Source organism: Simochromis diagramma, unplaced genomic scaffold (assembly GCF_900408965.1).
Source record: "Simochromis diagramma unplaced genomic scaffold, fSimDia1.1 OVJJ01000781.1, whole genome shotgun sequence".
NCBI classification, from domain to species: Eukaryota; Metazoa; Chordata; class Actinopteri; order Cichliformes; family Cichlidae; genus Simochromis; species Simochromis diagramma.
The window spans coordinates 489,622-507,711 of NW_024386832.1; the positions used below are offsets into that span (position 1 = coordinate 489,622).

General features: G+C 41.4%; 2 protein-coding genes across 2 annotated transcripts; both read left to right on the plus strand.

Annotated features, from left to right (window-relative positions):
- The first annotated feature begins 2 nt into the window (after positions 1-2).
- On the plus strand, positions 3-2,639 carry LOC120731486. The gene is made up of 3 exons (XM_040028500.1): positions 3-879; positions 2,216-2,345; positions 2,467-2,639. Exons 1-3 carry the CDS (start codon positions 124-126, stop codon positions 2,637-2,639), a joined length of 1,059 nt encoding a protein of 352 aa, XP_039884434.1. The 5' UTR covers positions 3-123.
- A 2,545-nt stretch (positions 2,640-5,184) lies between these two features.
- LOC120731450 (uncharacterized protein KIAA1671 homolog) lies at positions 5,185-17,971 on the plus strand. Its single transcript, XM_040028449.1, has 8 exons — positions 5,185-7,987; positions 12,938-13,053; positions 14,569-14,734; positions 14,895-15,057; positions 15,756-15,889; positions 16,025-16,167; positions 16,249-16,336; positions 16,431-17,971. The coding sequence occupies exons 1-7, from the start codon at positions 7,715-7,717 to the stop codon at positions 16,322-16,324; spliced, it is 1,071 nt and encodes a 356-aa protein (XP_039884383.1). The 5' UTR covers positions 5,185-7,714; the 3' UTR covers positions 16,325-16,336; positions 16,431-17,971.
- The last annotated feature ends 119 nt before the right edge of the window (positions 17,972-18,090 follow it).

Genomic DNA, 18,090 nt, shown 5'->3' on the forward strand with positions numbered 1-18,090 from the left:
GAGGATGTAGAGAGACTTAAAGAGCTGGAAAGATTACAGCTCCTGGAATTTGAAAAGCAAAAGCAGGCAGCGAGGGAAAGACAACAAATTGCGGAGTTTGAGAAACACAGACTGAGGGAAAAGATGGAAAGGGAGGAAGCAGAACGGATGCGAGTCATAGCCAAGCAACAAGAAGCAGAGAGACAGCGACTAAAAGAGAAGCAGAAAAAAGAGGAGCAAGAGAGGCTAAACTTGGAGCCATCACGTCTGAAACCCAAAATTCTTGATCTGGACTCTGTGCTCAGAAATGAACCAGTGTCTAAGTCTACTTCTCAGCGCAGCGATGCTGCAACCCGCTGGAAGGAGCCTTACAAGCCTAACATTCTTGACATAGACTCCTTTACATCTCAAGCTCAGCTCTCCTCTAATAATGACTTGTTTCCTTCATTGGGAATGCAGGGACTAAATGCTGACTTTGGGGGTAAATTACAGCCTACATCTGAAAGTGACGTTAGCTGGAAGATACCATCACAGACTTCAGTAGGCTTCTCAAACCCAGTATGGACGACGCCTCCTCAGGACCCCTGGGAGCTGCGGCCAGTTGAGATGTCTGTGGACCAGCCTAAGGCTGAATCTAGAAAACACGCCAACAAACACAGTCCAGAACAGCTCCTTCTCGATCATGGGGAACGCATCCCAACTCAACAAAGGCCTTGGTCTGCTTTCCTGGATGAGCCACCCCCTTTGGGCCCTTTTCCTGGTTCAGAGGTTAAAAGTGTGAACTCCCCAGGTGGACTCCCCACCATCACTCCTGCAGAGCAGATCTGGTTGCCCAGAGAGCTACAGCCACAGAAGATCAGGGGAGAAGCACAGGGCCAGAGGAGATCACAGGGGTCCAAGGTGAGTGACATAAATCAATTGATCAGTTCCAGAGGTGCCAATGAACTACCCGCCCCCCTTTCTACCACACTTTATTTTGTGATTATTGTAGAAATCAGGTTGTCATTTTCTTAGTTTGTCAGTGCAGATGGAGTCAGATTATCACACAGAGACATGCAGTCTGAAAATACAGGTCATTTTGTGATATCTTACAGAACAATCTGTTCTTGTAGACATACAAACCATCTAAAACATAAATATAGCTTCTCATGATGTAGGTGGTATCATATATTCTTCACCCTGTCATTTTAAAAGCTCACCAAGTTCCGAAAGCAAAAGCATACGCAAAATTCTTTTTAATATTGTTTTATTTTTAGCGTGCATTATTCTGTGTGCCATCATTCCCTGATTAAATTGGTTGGAGAAAAGAGGCTCCAGCTGAGTTGCCATATTGTAGTCGAGCTAAGTGACGTAGTGGCTAAATTAGTCTAATTCTTGCTTCTTAATAACTACAACAGGCTGTGTCGCCATCAAGCAAAATGCAAATGAAATTCAAGTGAAAAAAGGAATATTGATTCAGCACTGCTGCTTCTCTTTCATGATTCCTTAGTATTATCCTCATGTCTGCAAGATATCTAAGGAGTACTTAGATTTGATATAAAGTATTTACAACTATAATGTAGTAAGATGCCTCTTGCATCCAGTTAGATTGCAGTGTATCTGTGTCTGTTCAGACTCGTATAATACATGTAGTGAAGACGTTGAAGTAATTAAAGTTAAACGCATTAGGTGTTTGTGACAAAAGGTATTTGTGACTGTGGGGGCAACATTTAACCTTTCACCACTGAATTATTATCACTTGCATTTCTTGAGTCCCATATTTTAGGTGCTCCTGAGATACTGTGTTCACAAGAGGGTTAAAGCAAAAAGGGTTAAAGCAAAAAAGCTGATTCCTCAGGCCATGTCTAGATCATAATGATGTAGACATGGAAATGCATGCTAATTATTACATTATAAACCATAACATGTTTTGGTTTTAGAAACAAAAATCAATTTGTTGTTAGTTCCAGTTAGCCACACTCCTGTTACCTTGAGGAATTGTGCTTCTGTTTGAGCAAGTGGCGTTGCATTGCTGCATTGGTGTAATAGATACACCAACATTACAAAAACGTGGCCAAATTACAGTCACACTTCACAAGAAAGTAACAAACTGACACCTAAGCAGTGTTTAAACGTGAGTGGACTGAAGTTCACTTTATTCTGTCCAGCTTCCAGCATGACAATGAGCAGCTTTTTACTGTTATGAGGTGATGCAGTTGGATCGCGGTGTTCACTTTGGGTCCTCTATGCTGCTCAGGAGTTGAACAGATTGCGGTCTCGGAGTGTGTCACGACGATCGGTTCCTGCAGGTAGTGCCGTGGATGGAAGCCCTTCCAGGATGAGGAGTCGCAGCGCCCACAGAGAGCAGGACCTGCAGAGCAGGGTGAGTCAGGCTGCTGCTCATTTTCTGCACCATTTTATTACAAATGACTGTTTTCACTCAGCTCTGTGGAAACAGAGAGCGTAGTATGCGGTGCCTCATGCACTGAAGACTGTATTGGAATGCAGCTTGCTCACTTGACATGAAAATGCTGCTGGCCTCACATAGTAAAGAGCTGGTGACTAATGTTGAAAGCATGGACGTCCTAGACTCACCTCTGCCCATCCCACATTACATTCTAGGGAAGTGGTGCTCAAACACCTTCTCAGGCCTGTACGTCAGGATTGGATCAGACAAATGATTAAGTAAAGATTTTCACTGCTGATTTATCAGAAACCTGACAGCAGGGCTCAGAGAAACCTGTGAAGTGAAATGGCATGTAATGATTATGTGTTCTGCAGGTATTTGTGTAACCTTGCTACTTGATTTTGATTGGTTAGAAGTTATATTTGGTTATAAACTTGTAGTTCACCTCTGTTTTTATACCACTGTGAATGGAATAGCCTTTGCTGGGAGCGATAATGCTGTCTGTATATGTAGTTGATATTTCTTGGAAGACTTGATGGGATTTGTTTAAAAACAAAAGTTTTTTTAGTTTCAGGGATGCACTTATTGTGATTTTTGGTGATCAAAGGTCTCTTTGACCTCATAAAACACCTTTTTGGCTATAACTCTAGAAACTTTGCCTAATTTGTATGCTAAATTTAACAAAAATGTCTAGTAAGACAAAATGTTTTGATTTCAAAAGATTGGCGGTGAAATGTGGACAGACATCAATGTAAGCTGCTGCTTGACTGGTTGGTGGAAGCAACTTCAAGGTGGTAATTCCGGTTTTATATTTTTAAACATGTAAACAAATGTGTCTGCATGTTGTCAACTCTACAAATTACATGCACACTCATATTATTATTACATTTAAGGGTGGACAGTGTTTATTAACGATACAGGGTTGGGTTCAGGTTGCGCTTTGTCACTGACACTGTAATTGTAGGCTCAGGTTGAAGTACAGTCTGTTGTGCCTTATCATTACACAGGGAGATCAGATTAAGTCACCACAAAGGTCAAGGTCATTACCACCATCTAGTGGTTGTGTTTTAGTTTGCAAGAGTCAAGTGTTCCGGGTATCTGAATTACTCCTTGTTGCCATTTCCAGTGCTTGTTTGAAAAAAAGCTTTTCAAATGACCCTATGTAAATAAAAAAAGTGCACAGTTTTACATTTTAGCTCAGACAACTTTACACATAGTAGAAGAACCGCTGAATTAGATTAGATTTTTAAATAGTTAGAAATAGTTCTAAAGAATCGTACAGTCTGAAAGCATTTGTCTCTGTCAGTAGGCCACAGACACTACACAAACCTGCTGCTTGTGTTAATACAGATTTCTAACTAATAATGAGAATATTTGCCATCTGTCGCTGCTCATTTTGGCAGTGAATTGGTGTAAAAGTAAAGCTTTCCAAAAGTAATGAAACGGAATATTACACTGGAATAAGGCTCCAGCTAACAATGTATTCATCATTATTGGCTCTAAAACTCACTGTCATCCAGTTTAATTTCACTTTAGACAAAACAGCATCAAATCAAAAGCTCTGTCATTTTCTTCTTACTCAAAAGTAAGAAATGATAATGATAAAATTACACAATTGCTCAGTTCTGGATCATTTTTTCTGTTTGTTAATAAATTCAATATTTCTACTCAGTAGTGATGTTTTATTCAAGGTAGCAAGAATTCAACATGTCAACATTCAGCATCAGAATATGAGCAGAGCATCATTAACACAAATACTAAGGCTTATATGCAGGAGCATGACTTTAAAAAAAAAAAAAAGTATTTAGTAATGATAAAAAAACCCATAGGCAGATTCTTAAATCTAGTTAAGATGCTTAGCATATGTAAAATATCACAGATAGTGTTTAAAGCCAAATATGTGGGCGTTGCTGGACATCTGAAATGACTACTTTCCTCAAATTGTATTCACCATAGACTCAGAGACGTGAGGTAATAGTAGGGTGGTGACATCACTGGTTTAAGTGTGAGGGTCTGAGGCTGGTGAGTGCAGCAGAGCGGAGATGGGCACCGGGCAGAGAGCTGTGTTGTACATGTGGTCATGTTGTCTCACTCCTTACTGCCTCTGGGTAAGTGACAGCACCACTCATGTTGAATGTGTCTCCATCAGCCGTGCGCGTCTTCTCGTATAGGGCTGTAGGAACTCTTGGTTCATATCATATACAGTAGACTGTATGTACATTAGCCGCATCCTATTTCACCTTCTTCCTGTTGTTGCTGGTTGGGTTCCTGGCTGAGTAAAGACTGATGAGGTCAGAAGAGGGGAAGAGATGAGTCACTTCCTAGCAGATCGTTTTCAGTACGACGATGAGGAATATTTGGTCAAAAAGACATCAATAATATGTTGATTGTTAGATGTTTCATGTTTTATTGTATCACTTCCTTGTCTTTAAATCTTTCTTTTAAAACTAATAGTCTGAATAATATCAATCAAGTAAGCTTCAAATATTAAAACTGTGTGCTTTTCATTATAAATTTGCTGGTATGGCCAAAATACTTAATGTAATACTTTATCTTGGAGAAATAGATAAAAACTATAAATATTATAATTCTATAATTTCTGCTTTTGCTGTGAAGTAAAAAAGGAGATAAAGATAAAGGAGATAAAACTGCAAATTAATTATGTAACTGTAATACTTAATTAATTACTTAAATATTAAGAGAATATTGACTATTAATATTTAAACAACTTAACTATTAGCATTGTGGAAAATAACAAAGTGCAAATACTTTGTTACAGTACTTAAGTAGAATTTTTTAGGACTCTATGTGTACTTGAATAAAGTTGTCTGTTATTTTTCTGACAACGTTTTGCTTTTTAATCCATAACTTTTGACTTTCTACTCCTTACACTTTCAAAACGGGCTCATTACTTTAGGGGAAAGTCACTGCATGTCCTCACGACATTAAAGTGATTTGAACATAAACAGAGGGAAAAATAACACATAGAAGCCTTGTAAACAATACAAGCGAGCTACTTTTTACACCGAATATATTTCAGAGCTTGTAGTTTTTCACTCTTACTTAAGTAAAGTTGAATTGGTGCTTTCACCAGAGTATTTTTAACACTATTCGTAGAAGTAGCTGTACTTCTACTTAAGCCACACTTGATTAGCCACTTGTTATCAAGCAGCTAATCAAGGGTTAGCAGCTTGATTAGCCACTTGTTATCATTAGGTAGCAGGTAGTGGCTACAGCTAATGATAAAATGAAAATGGTACTCAGTATTGAGTATTTTCCTTAGGTGTACATGTAATTTTGAAGATATGGTAATTAAGGTGTGAGGACTAAATATTAATAAAGTATTAAAGGAGATAGAAGGTTAAAGGTTTTTTTTGTTGAAATACTCGTGTGTGGCAGTAAATTGGAGGGGAAAGGTATGTGAGAGTTTCTATGCTATTGAAATCTTTAGCAGAGCACTTCAAAGAATTGTTAATCAGATTACCTGTAGGGGGCACATGTGGACAGAGATCCAGATCTTAGGAACCCCTCTGCCTCAGTTTGCTCCCAGGTTAAGTCTCTGAAGTGTGTCAGAGTGGCCCACTATGTCTTTATTTAAGGTACAAGTTCACTGGCAGAAGGTGGCTGAAGTTAACAGCATGTGTCAGGAAGTGTTATTCTTTCCTTGTCTGTTGTGGTGTTTGCATGACTCCGACTCTGTGTGAGATTTAAACAAACACTGAGTTGCCTGTTGTGATTGGTGGTTTTGGCCACGTTGCGCAGACAAACTGGTTGATGTGCATACAGTGCAATCCCACTTGCCTGGAGCCACACCTGTCTTTTGTCTTGTCTCTTTTGTGCCCGTCCAATTTATCTACTGATAGCTTTCCCTTAATGTAATACATACACTTGTCCTCATTCCTATCTGATTGTATCACAAACCTCACTTTCTCTCTCTGCTCACATACGAAACCTCGTCTCTATTTTTTCTTTCCTTCTACATGTTGTCTGCATGCTTGCTGTCCTGGCTGTGTCACTCCACTTATGTTTCCTGCAGCTGAATCCAGCTGGAGCTACAGAGCACCGCAGAACATATATCACCCTCCCCTCTCCCCCCTCTGTTCTGAATCACGGACCTCCCATTCCCTCTCTTTGCCTCGCTCTTGCTCTCTGTCTCGCTCTCTTTGGCTCTGTCCCACACTCCCTCTCTCCACCCAGTTTCTCCTTGACGGTGAGTCCTGTAACACTCACTAAAGAGAGCAGCTTGGCTGACGCATTTTCTCCTACCTGCCCATACCTGCAGAAAAAGGCGAGGGGAGGGAAGAAAAAAAAAAAATTCCTTTCTCTGGATCTGACCTCTCTACCACAGCTCTCTTCAGTTTCCTCTTTGCGGCTGTGCATTGGTTGCCCTCTGGTTTTCCTCATGGAATACGAATGACTACAGCAGCTTTCTTTTTGCCACCAGCTGCCCTGCACCATTTCTGCTTGCAGCTTTTTGCCAGAAGATACAATAGTTGTGTGCAGTATGAAGATGTAGCCTTGTTGGAAGGGTGGGTGGATTTAACAACTTTTAATCAGAGCCATGTTTCGGGAGAAAAAGATCAACGCCAGCTGCAAGAGTGTGTATCAGGTCGGCTATAATTTAGGCTCACATGAGGACAGAGAAGCTCTCACCCGGTGAATTGGCAGAGGTCTCGCAGAGCACTGAGATAAGTGAACGTTTGGCCAAACAGAGAGTATATTGAGGTGATTTTATCATTAGTGCTCGTTGTTTTTGTACTTGATTATTTTTAGTAGTGATTTGTGTTCTTTAAGCTAGAGAACCTGTTGGAAGACAGTGTAGCAGTGTTTAGGTAAAACTTATATTAAGTGGTGACCTTTCCTAACCTTTATATGCCCACTTGGGTGTTGTGCTAGGAATATCACAGCAGACATATCTTGTAAGCATCGAAATAGACATTAGAAAGCTTCACAATCCACTTAATGCCGACAGCCTGGAGCCTTGAAACAAGAGTGCTGACATCTAAAGTGGGACTGCACTGCAGAAAGGACACTGAGTAAAGAAACTGGGTAGATTTTCTCTCCTGTAGCATTCAGACATCATCTGTGCTACAGTGCTGTAAGCAGCAGCATCATTACATTAAGCCTGCTGAGCTCTGTCATTTTCTCTGTCACCTTATACACTGCTGCAGTACTGACCCTGCAACATGCGTCACTGAATACATAGGCCACCATCCCTGGACTGCCACCTCTCCAGCATAACTAGACTCTAATGATTCCCTGCTGCTGCTCCTGCTGCAACAACAAGAGTCCCAGCTTAGCTCACGGGCTCCGTTCAGACACAGCAGGTCCCGTCGTTGGTTGGTTGTGATGGAGTATCTCGGGGGCAAGCTGTCAGTAGCTCAATCTCAGGTGTCAGGATGGGTGGGAAATGTCCGTCGCTCCCTTCACGGGGCACTCAGCTTTTTGTCCACCTCGGCGGAGAGGGGAGGCAGGGGAGAGGACGATACCGGGGACTTCAAGAGAACCAACTCCCTGCGCTCCCTGGCCTCCCGCAGCAGGGAGTCCTTCCGCAGGTTTTCTCTGCGCAGCCAGCAACGCCTGTCCTTACGCAGACGCACGGCACCCAACACCCCCACTGCTGTAAGACGCCACACATACACACACACTTTAAGTACAGAAACATAGCAGGGAAGCACTGATTCCAACTTTCATCGCTGGTGGTTTTGCAAACAGTGAATCGGTGTATCTAGAGATGAGGCACTAATGTGACTCATAAGTTTTACTTTTACATCTGTTGGTGATAAATAAAGCACAAGTGGAATTCAAGTCATTTCATAGCTATGTCCATGTCACTGTATTAACTGCTGCTCCTTCATCAAGTATTTGGTCTCTAGCCAAACATGTGAAGAACTTAACCACATGCTGCCTGATGCACAGCCCTGCTGCTTCTCATCTGTCGATTTTTGTGGATTATTCTCATCTCCATCTTGTTTTCTTTGGAACAGCGTAGTGTTTGTCTCTCTTTGATTAGCAAATCCGTTGTGCTACCTGTTCTTCAAGTGATATAATTAGACACAAGGACTGAGAAAAGGGCTGATAAACACTGAAATTGTAAAATATGTCTATATTTTATAATATATATTGTTTATTTATTTGTACATAATTTCTGTCCCTTGTAACCTGGTCTGCGTGAAGGACAGATTTAAAAGTCCCCGAGGGACGTGTGCCTTGCAGTGAAGTTGTTCCTATATTCATGTCGACGCCTGTTTGCTCAACTGCTGTCCAACACCTCATGAGTCACAGCACCTAAAGATAAGAGGTGTTTTCATGAGATCTGTGTTGCTATTAGTTGTGTTACCATGTCTAAAGTTAGTTCTACACATCAGCAACTGTTTTTGTGGTCTGTGGGAGTAGCATCCGCTCCCACTGACTCAGTAAATGACAGTAAATGATCCCTAATGATTGAAAGCTATTGAATTGATGAGAGCAGGCAGTGGATTTGAAAACTGGAACTACACATTTCTCCCAGAGCACAGAGAAACTGAAGACGGTTGAAAAAGCCATTACCGCTAGCACATCTAGACACAAGGCTTTAGTTTCGTGCCCTATTCAAGCTCTCGCTGCTGTTTGTGACACGTTTTTGGTCCGTTGTCTGAGGTGTGAGCTGCATATTACAGTTATACGTAATTATTGTTTTGATCTATTCATTTATTTTTGCCAGTTCAAATCAGTAGCAGAAATGATACCAGTATAATGTTTATTGTTGATATACTCATCCAGAAAACCGGCCAACTGGTTAAACAGAAAGTAAAGTTTTATTTTTTTTTAATTTATTTTAAACTTTTCATTCTCCTATTTCGAGAGTGATTTCTTTGCAGGTCTCATTATAAGGAGTTGAATCAGTGCTCCATGATTTTCAGTATAGCTGTGGTAGTATAAACAAATGGTTCTGCTCTGACATCTCATAGCCAGAAGTCACTTGTAATCTCAGATGACTTCCCAAAGTGATCGGTTTCCAAATCCCCTGACTAAGTACTCTGATATGCAATTTCTGTTATAACAGATTTTATGTAAATATAAACTGCTCTGAGTTAAAATTGTGATTTGTGAAAACATGGTATGTTTTATACCAAAGTGGTACGAATGTGGCCACCACAGACTGTAATTGGAGAGTTGAACGTAACCACATCACCCATTGCTTTGCCTTGATGTTAGACATTATGGTCTTTTCCGTGTAGGTGTTTAGGAGCCTGAAGTGACCATCTAATGAGTTATCACCCACTAACTAAGGCTGGTTACCAATAGAGTATGACCAGTTTATTTATTTTTATAATCAGAATAGTGGATTTTTAAGACAACATCTGTCCTTAAAACCCTTTATCTGTCAAGCAAGAACTGCACCGTAATAGATACATGGAAATTACTGCCAGAATTTCAATCACTTCAATCACTTGTGTGGGCTGTTGGTGCAGTTAACTGCTTCATAAACAACATTTTTTTATTTATTGACTGCAATAAAATGGCTCTAAAAAGCCAACATGGTTGAGACAACCAGTTCAGTGACTCATAACATCTCAGGTGACTCTTGGCAGACAGCTAGCAGTGCTAACTGAATCTGTTGGCGCCCACCTGTCACTCAGAGTAGCCACACCTGTAATAATGCAACCTTTAAGCAGTAATAAAGTTTGAAAGGGTGAAATATAAAAAAGGTGCATTAACACTTCAAGTACAATTTTCACAAAGGAAGAAAGTTGGTTGTTTTTGGGGTTTTTTGTATATACGGGAGGATTCCCTTTAAGAGGCAGACACAAAGGCCTATTCAGGGAACTCAAATTTTAGGCACTTCTGCTTTATTTTTCAACATGTTTGTAGCAGTTTCTGAAATTTACAAGATGTAAGCATGTATACACGGTGAAGGGAAACACATTTGATCTCAAACAATCTTCCTGTTTGCAAACCAGAAAAACAAACCCCAGACTGAAAGTAATCCTCTAAGTCAGGTTCAGCACACTCTGAGCTGAAATCTTAAGCCAAGTCAGGTTTCTTACATTCTTCTCTCTGTTCTTACGAACTGCTTTGTGCGACGGCGAGACCACGTCTGTAGGCAACACTTGTGTAATGAAAAATATATACAGCACTGTTCGGTTTTCCTTGTAGGGTTTCTCGTAATGTAAAACTTCTGACGTGCGGCTAAAGCCCATTTGCTGGCATGAGATTAGTGCTCACGGGAGCAGTTGTTTTGAATATCTTTTAGGATATTGATATTGATTGCTGGGGTGTACATGAGTGCCCGCCAGGCATATTTTCCCATTCCACCAAGGCCAGAGGGATTGAAGCAGATGAGAATGGAGCGGTGAGTGCTGTAAGTGTGATTGAATGTGTTTTTAGGGCTTTTATTACCCTGACATATATAAGATGGACAATGATAGTCATCCTGAAATACACATACACATTCCTCGATAGCATCAAATTGTGGTACAAGCTTGTATCTTAGACACTGTTTATGTAAACAGAATGACTATATCGAAAGATCTCTGCCCCTGATGTCAGACCATGAGGTAACAGAGCCCTTCCCTTTTCAAGAAACAGCACTGCAGCTACTCGCCTTTCAGTTAACTGCTGAGGACGTAACAGTCGCTGCTGCAATCGGCAGCCGGTGCACTATCAAAAAGTTTCCAAGGCCCTGCTCCAGCCCCTTCCTCCGCAGATTGTCAGTCAGACATATTTAGTGATCAGCCTTTTCTTTCCTTCATCCATCCATTCATCCGGGCTTTGTTATGTTGTTTCCCCTGACACACCCTTCCTGTCCAGAGGAAGTTGGCTATTGCTAATGTTATTAAGGAAAAGCCTTCCTCCTGAGAGCTATAGCTGCTAGACCTGTCAGTTCAGTCGGTTTCCTTCATCTTTTCCACGATTACTGCAAAGGTTGCATCTGTGAGTGTTCATTCAGCAAAGGTAATTAACAGCCATAGTGGATATTTTTTTTCCTTTTTTTATATAAATATGTGGCATTGTTTGTTTTGGGTGTTTAACCAGTACATCTGTCTAACCTGGCACTGTCTGTTGATTGATGGAGATTTAAGTCAGAAAAAGACACAGAAAGACTCCAGCTAAAGTTCAGTTACCAAGGCTGGTTGAAAGCTGCTATTGTACTGAATAATAAAAGCTAAGAGATTATGAATGAGCCTCTAAACAGCTTTACAACCTCTGCTTTGAGCACCCTGCCATAAGTACCTGTGTAAAGACTGCTCACTACAACATGTTCCAGCAAAGGCAGTGTTCGTCCTCTGCACTGATCTGCTGAGGGAGTGTTCTGGGCGTGTTTAGGTTGAATAGCACACATGTACACATTGCATTGGAATTTTTATCACCAGAACTTTACAAGGCCTATTTGCCTGCAGTGATAGCAGTGTACAGCAACATGAGAGGGTAAAACTGAAAGATGACATAATATCAGCAAGTGTAGCTGGAAGCTTTCACAATCAAAACTCTAGAATCTCAATATTTGTAGCTTCACATGCTGGATTATGATCACTGTAGACCAGAGAAGTGAAACATTTTACTGGCTCCGCCCAGGCGGTGTGTGCATTTTTTATCTTTGCTTCTGTATCAGAGTCACTCAGGACTCAGATATGCAGTTTTTAAGGTTAAGTGTTGGTGCTGTAAGTCCTTGAGAAGAGGTTATGCTGAAGTACCAAGTGCTTTCTCAGATGCAGGGAGTATTGTTGAATGCCATTCTGGCTGTTTTCACTTTTCCTGTTGGGAAGGGCTTCGCTGATGAATGATGTCCTGTGTTTTTTTTCCTCACTCTCACACTTTCTTCGGCTGTTTTGTTTTCCCTCAATCAGAATTTCACACAGTCACACTCTTCCTCATGTGCTCATTCTTACACCTGTTTTGCAGCACCCCTGCGTCTCTGCTCTTATATACACAAAGAAAACATTCACAAAGCTTCAAGTACGAGTGCTCTAATCTGCCGTCCGTGCTCATATAAGCACAACTACTGAGCTGCTCTCGCTGTTAAGGGGCCTGGGCAATTACAGAGCCAGGTGTATCAGATTTCTTTGTCCAGCCCTTAGGCAACATCTGAGGACGGAACGATTTTCTATTGTTTTGTTCTATATAGGCCAGGCTTATCAGTCCTTCTGCCTCTGTGAGCTCCGTGTGGGTTTGAGACAGTATGTCCTCTGTGCCCGCCTCATTAAAAGAGGCATGGTTCAGTAGGCAGAAAAAACACACTCGATCACCCAGCCGCCCACCACCATCTCTGTCCCCACTCTGGTTCTGTCTCCATTAACTCATCCCTTCACCTTCCATTACCCGTCTTACCACTGGTGGCTGCTCAAGCTCAGCAGCATGCTGCTCTATCAGCAACACTGTGTGCTCTTCAGAAGTAATTTTAGTTATGATGTCAATTAGCTACTATTACACTTTATCATTCATTAATGTTTTGTTGCTTGGCTTCCTATTAGGGATGTGAATGGTCCACAGATATTAAAGACTTGTTCACTGCACCCCACTGATTTTTAGCTATTCATGTCTCTCAAGCTGGTTGTCATCATTCATTGCTCTTCTGTTTTTTCCCCCTAGGTACAGCAGAAGCAAAGTGTCAGTGGTGAAGAGGAGGTGAAGGGCTCAGAAACACCGGTCCGTGAGACTGACAGTCAGTATGGGACCTGGGAGACGGGACTACGCACTGATGATAGGTAAATACACAATAAAAATGACATGCAAATACAACTAAACTAGGTAAATTAAAAATGTCTAGGCTACTTCAAAACAACTAACTTAGAAGAGAGGCCAGGGTTGGGCTGGCCAACACTCCTGCCCCACTACACAGCTTTGGAAAATGTGAAGGAAGACATACATTTTGAACTTTTAACTGCATTATTATTTCTGTTGTTACAATGGATACACACATTTTTTAGAAATGACATTTTCTGTGATGAGCTACAGCTACCAGAACATGTATTTCTTACAATTGAAGTCATTCAGATAAATTTCTTTTGTTTCCTACATCAGCATTACTTTATCATGTACAAAATACTGAGATGTCCTGCTGAAATTGCTCTTCTCCTTCTCATATTAAGGTATCAGAAGGAGTAAATGTGTACATGACATCCCTGATTTAAAACAAACAAACAAAGATATGGCCAATACTTGTACGACTGTGTGAGACTGCACTGTAAAATGTTCATTCAAAACACTTTGGAAGCAGTGAAATGGGAAAGATGATTTTTATAAACAGACATGTGCTTTAAGATCAGCATCAGACAAAAGGGATTTTTTTTTTAATTATTAATAATCCTACATTAAAAACCAGGAGTCAAGAGTTCAAGCAGCAATAGAGTGATGACCAGTCAAGTCTCCACAGGCACAAGCTCTCTCCACACCTGAAAAGGCGTGGCCTTTTGAGACACTGAAGGCCACACACCACCCAAAGACAAACGGCTGCCATTGCGAGACCAGCGGATTAGAATGAAAGGCAGAGTGATTTTTTTTTAAACCCTGACGCATTAATCTCTTCATATGTTTGCTGACATCGCACCGCCTGAGCTGAGATGTTTAATAAGTCACAATCTATAAAATGTTCGACTCTGACAAATCAGTGTCATTTTTGTTTATAAATGATTAAAGCCTGATGAAAGAAGAACTTTAGTTAGCATAATAGCACAATAAAAAGTTTAGTAAAGATCTTAAATAAAATCAAACGAGTTGATCCAAAATGATTAAATACTATGGTGATAATGTTTGAAGAAGACCAGAAAATCAGCGGCCCATTCAACAACACAAAAGATCGTTTACTTTAAAAAAGACGAAATGCAAACATGATGTAATCCAATAAATATTCCCTATGTAGCAACAGCATGCAGGAGTGAAATGTGTGTAAAGGTTTACTAGAAACCCACAGCGGAGCTGAAATAACTTCAGGTGGAACAACAGATTGTTCTTCTCGCTTCATTGCATTACTTTGCGATCCATTACTGACCTCATGTGGTCAGAACATAACATCACAAAAATACTGAGCACTGATGATAATAATAAAGGAGAGTAAGTTCTTAAAAGTCTGAACACACACTCTACACAGTTCACTTTACTAGGGTTCACTGTTTTCACTGTTGTCATGGTTTTGATGAAATGATGAGATCCTGTGGTTACTTAATCCACGCAGCTGTTTTCAGACATGTTTCAAAAATCTTGTTTATGCTAATCATCGACAGTCTGACACCTGCGACTCCCAGCTCAGAAAGTAATCTCAGTCCTTCACCGAAAAAGCCAACTCCAGCACACACACCAGGTGATGTTGCTTCACCGTTTGAAAGCAGCAGTCTGGATGGCCTCCCTCCCTCATCCCCACCTGAGAGCCAGCCGCTCTCTTTCCCTGACGTAAGTGCTAAACACAGCTCAATCCTTTTGAACGTTACCAAATGAGCCGGTTTAAGTCAGTAAAGTCTGCTCTGTCTTCACTATGGTGACACACGTCTTCTTTATTATGCTGTGTTTATACATTTTGTCTCGTGTTTTCTTTTTGTGTTTTGATATCCAGGCTCCGACCACCCTGTTAGATACCAGCGTGCTCCGCTCTAGAGCCCAGCTGGGGAAGAAACGAGCGCCGCGGACACGACCCACCAGGGCTACACGTCAGAGTGCTGCACAAGCAGAGGGTGAGGCAGGAACCACTGAGGATTGGCTCTACAGAGACTCCACAGGTTACTACTCATTACTGCTCCATAAGCCTTTGTATTTACTTTTTAGAGAGGCTAAAACATGAATAAGGTTCTAGATATGCAGACTCCAAAGTGCAGTTCTGTTGTCCATACATGCCTTTAATCTAGAGTCTCTCAAAAGTTCACCTCCCTCCCTGCACTCTCTTAACTGGCTCCCAAATCACACAAAGAACTTTTCCAACCACAACAACTTTTCCCAGGGAATAGAAGGCTTATGATGTTCCCCTAAATGCAATTTTTCCCGATAGACCGTGGACTGAATTCAGTTCCAGGAACATCAATTTCATTTATTCCAGGAATCTGATTCATAAGTCCTCACTGGGTAGTTGAAGTTTCAGGAAGTTTCAGTTTGAAACAGGAACCATTTAATATTTCCACCAGCATTTCGGTGCAAGTTGGTTTCCTTGTATTTTGTGGTGGAAATACTCGGGCTAATAAATTAACGTGACGACCAGGGTTGGTTCATTTTTGTTGAGAACAATAACCAAGGGAATAAAGGAGCTTTACTTGTTTTTTCCGAATTAATTTGCTTAAACCTCCCAAAGCTGAAGCCCTGTTGTGGAAATGCAAATTTAAAAATCCCTGGAGGAGCTTCTACACTTGCTGCACATAAGCTCTAGGGGGAGATTACAGGACATTTGGTGGAAAGTACCTGTTAATATGTGCTCACCGTTCGACAGAGGCAAAGGCTGAGAGTAAAGACGATGACTCAGACTCTGAGGAGAAGCCCAGAGGAGCTGATGCTGCACCGGCTGTTGCGTCGCAGCCACAGAGGGTCGCCCTGTTCCCTGGCATGGACCCTTCAGCTTTAAAGGTGAGCCAGGAACTGTGCGTTCACCTCCTGGCATTGTTTGTCATGTTGCAGTTTTATTTCACAGAGCCTTCTCTTATTTTAAACTCGCACTGACTTTTTAGCAAACTCTTTGTAATGCATCGCTTTTTCTGTCAGGCACAGCTGAAGAAGAGGGGGGACTCTGACAATCAAACTGATGGACCTGCTCCCTCTCCCTCCCAGCTGTCTCGCTCTCCCAAGTCCCCTTTTCTCCCCAGGGCAGCGCGTGTGCTGCCCCCCTCTGGCGGCAAAGAAAATGGGTAAGCAACATCAGCTGAACACAAAACGTTTATTTTATACTTGAGAGAATTTGTCGACTCATCGTTTATCTTATTTTGTAGCCAGGAGGATTCACCCCAGTGGCTGAAAGAGCTGAAATCCAAGAAACGCCTGAGTCAGTATGAAAGTGAGAGCTAAGTAAATAATAAGGTGAGCTAGGTTTTTGGCTCTTCTGTGTGTCTTCTTGTTTTGTAACAAATAAACAGCAGCGGTTCTCATACTTATCTCTGTCTGTCTCCTGAAGGTTGCCTTAACAGATGAATCTGTGTGAAACAGAAGCCTTAACGTTTGACCCAGAGAGTAGGAGGAGGTTGAATCTACAGCTGCTGATGATTTTCTTTTGGTTTTTTTAAACCCCCCCACTTTTTTTCTCTCTCTCTCTCTTCTCATCTGGGTCAGTAAATGTGCATGGTGCCTTTTTGGGGGGGAAGTCTCTGTCCTATGGAAAAAGAAAAACGAGCATGGAGGAAAAACATCAGGCTGGTCTGCTTACTCCATTTCATGCTTGAACACAGGGGCTCCAAAACGAACTTCACACGAACACTTTAAAGAGGGACCAGGAGGAGTCGGGAAGACACAGCACCTCCTTTTCCTGGACGAGCTTCATCGCATGCTGGAGGACAATCCAGCCAATCCTTTGCATCCAGTTTCCTCTTTACTCAGCTAATGTACAGGCTAGCCATGTATGTGTTATCTGTAGAGGTTGCTGATTGGAGTCACACAAACTTTGCCATAGGATGACATTTCAGACACTAATGATTTCTGCGTATTGAGAACAAACCTCCACGGTCTTGATCGTCCACGGGGGTGCTGCTCATGTTAGTATCTGTAATCAGGAGATGTTATATTTGTATCCTCATTGATTTAACAAAGGTGGAGAACTCGTTTTAGAAAGGATGCATCACTACAGCAGAGCTGTTCACTTTGATACAGTTACACAGCCTAACAGGGGTGCAGTTGCTGCATACTGTGTATATATTTTTTTGTGATTTATCTTTTTGTCAATGTGTAAGAGGGATGGGACAAACAGCTTTGTATCTGTCAATCATGCACACTCCTAATCAGCACAAACACACTCCTCAGTCTTTTATAAAAACACTAATCAGCCCATCTTCCCCTTCTTTAGTAGATTGTAGCTGCGAGCATCTAATTTAAGCCATACTCACCTACTTCTCGATCATGTCCTGACAATACTGTTTTTATTTCCCAGTATGTGCAATTTCCCTTTTGTTTTTGTCACTCATTATCCATGCATGTACAATCTTTGCTGTCACATCAGGCTTGGCTCTCGCTGACTGGTTCAGAGGACCTAGATGTTGACTTACACTACTCCAGGGAAGGGGACGGTTCATTCACTACAATGTAAACGAGTCCTGTAATGCACCAAACTAATGTGAACATTTGAACTTCAGCTACGCCTCATCTCCGTCTTCCTCTCCACATTTGCCATCTCCCTACTTTCTCCACGCTTCAGTAAAGCACTTTGTCACTTGACGCACTACAGCACAGACACCCACCCACCACCACCCCTTCCCCTCTGGTCTCATCTTCTGTATCGTCGGCCTGCTCGTGCAATGCAAGTGAATGTGTTGATCGAGGCTTCAGAGTGATTGTCCCTGGTGTGTATGTACATGGATGTTTTACTTTGTCATAAAATTCAAGGGTTAATTTTTATGCCCTTTTTTTTTTTTTTTTTTTTTTTTTTAAATTCAAAAGGAAAGGTCTATATTGCACTGTGTTGTACTGGCCAGTGTCCTAAAGTGAATAAATTCTTAATAAAATATACTTGACTTGCGTCACAGCCTCATGTAACATGAAAAACTGCATTCTTCTGGGTATTTCTTGAATCAAGTTACTTATTTTTAGTACACAAAAAAGGCACGAGGAACTGAATGAGTGTGTGT

Excerpts from the sequence above, each read along its gene's own strand:
- LOC120731486 (XM_040028500.1), top strand. The coding sequence starts at position 124 with ATGGAAAGGGAGGAAGCAGAACGGATGCGAGTCATAGCCAAGCAACAA. Across the intron at positions 880-2,215 it reads GGAGATCACAGGGGTCCAAG|GAGTTGAACAGATTGCGGTC; the intron begins GTGAGTGACATA and ends TATGCTGCTCAG. Across the intron at positions 2,346-2,466 it reads GGACCTGCAGAGCAGGGTGA|CTTGCTCACTTGACATGAAA; the intron begins GTCAGGCTGCTG and ends ATTGGAATGCAG.
- LOC120731450 (XM_040028449.1), top strand. The coding sequence starts at position 7,715 with ATGGAGTATCTCGGGGGCAAGCTGTCAGTAGCTCAATCTCAGGTGTCA. Across the intron at positions 7,988-12,937 it reads CACCCAACACCCCCACTGCT|GTACAGCAGAAGCAAAGTGT; the intron begins GTAAGACGCCAC and ends TTTTCCCCCTAG. Across the intron at positions 15,890-16,024 it reads TGGACCCTTCAGCTTTAAAG|GCACAGCTGAAGAAGAGGGG; the intron begins GTGAGCCAGGAA and ends TTTTTCTGTCAG.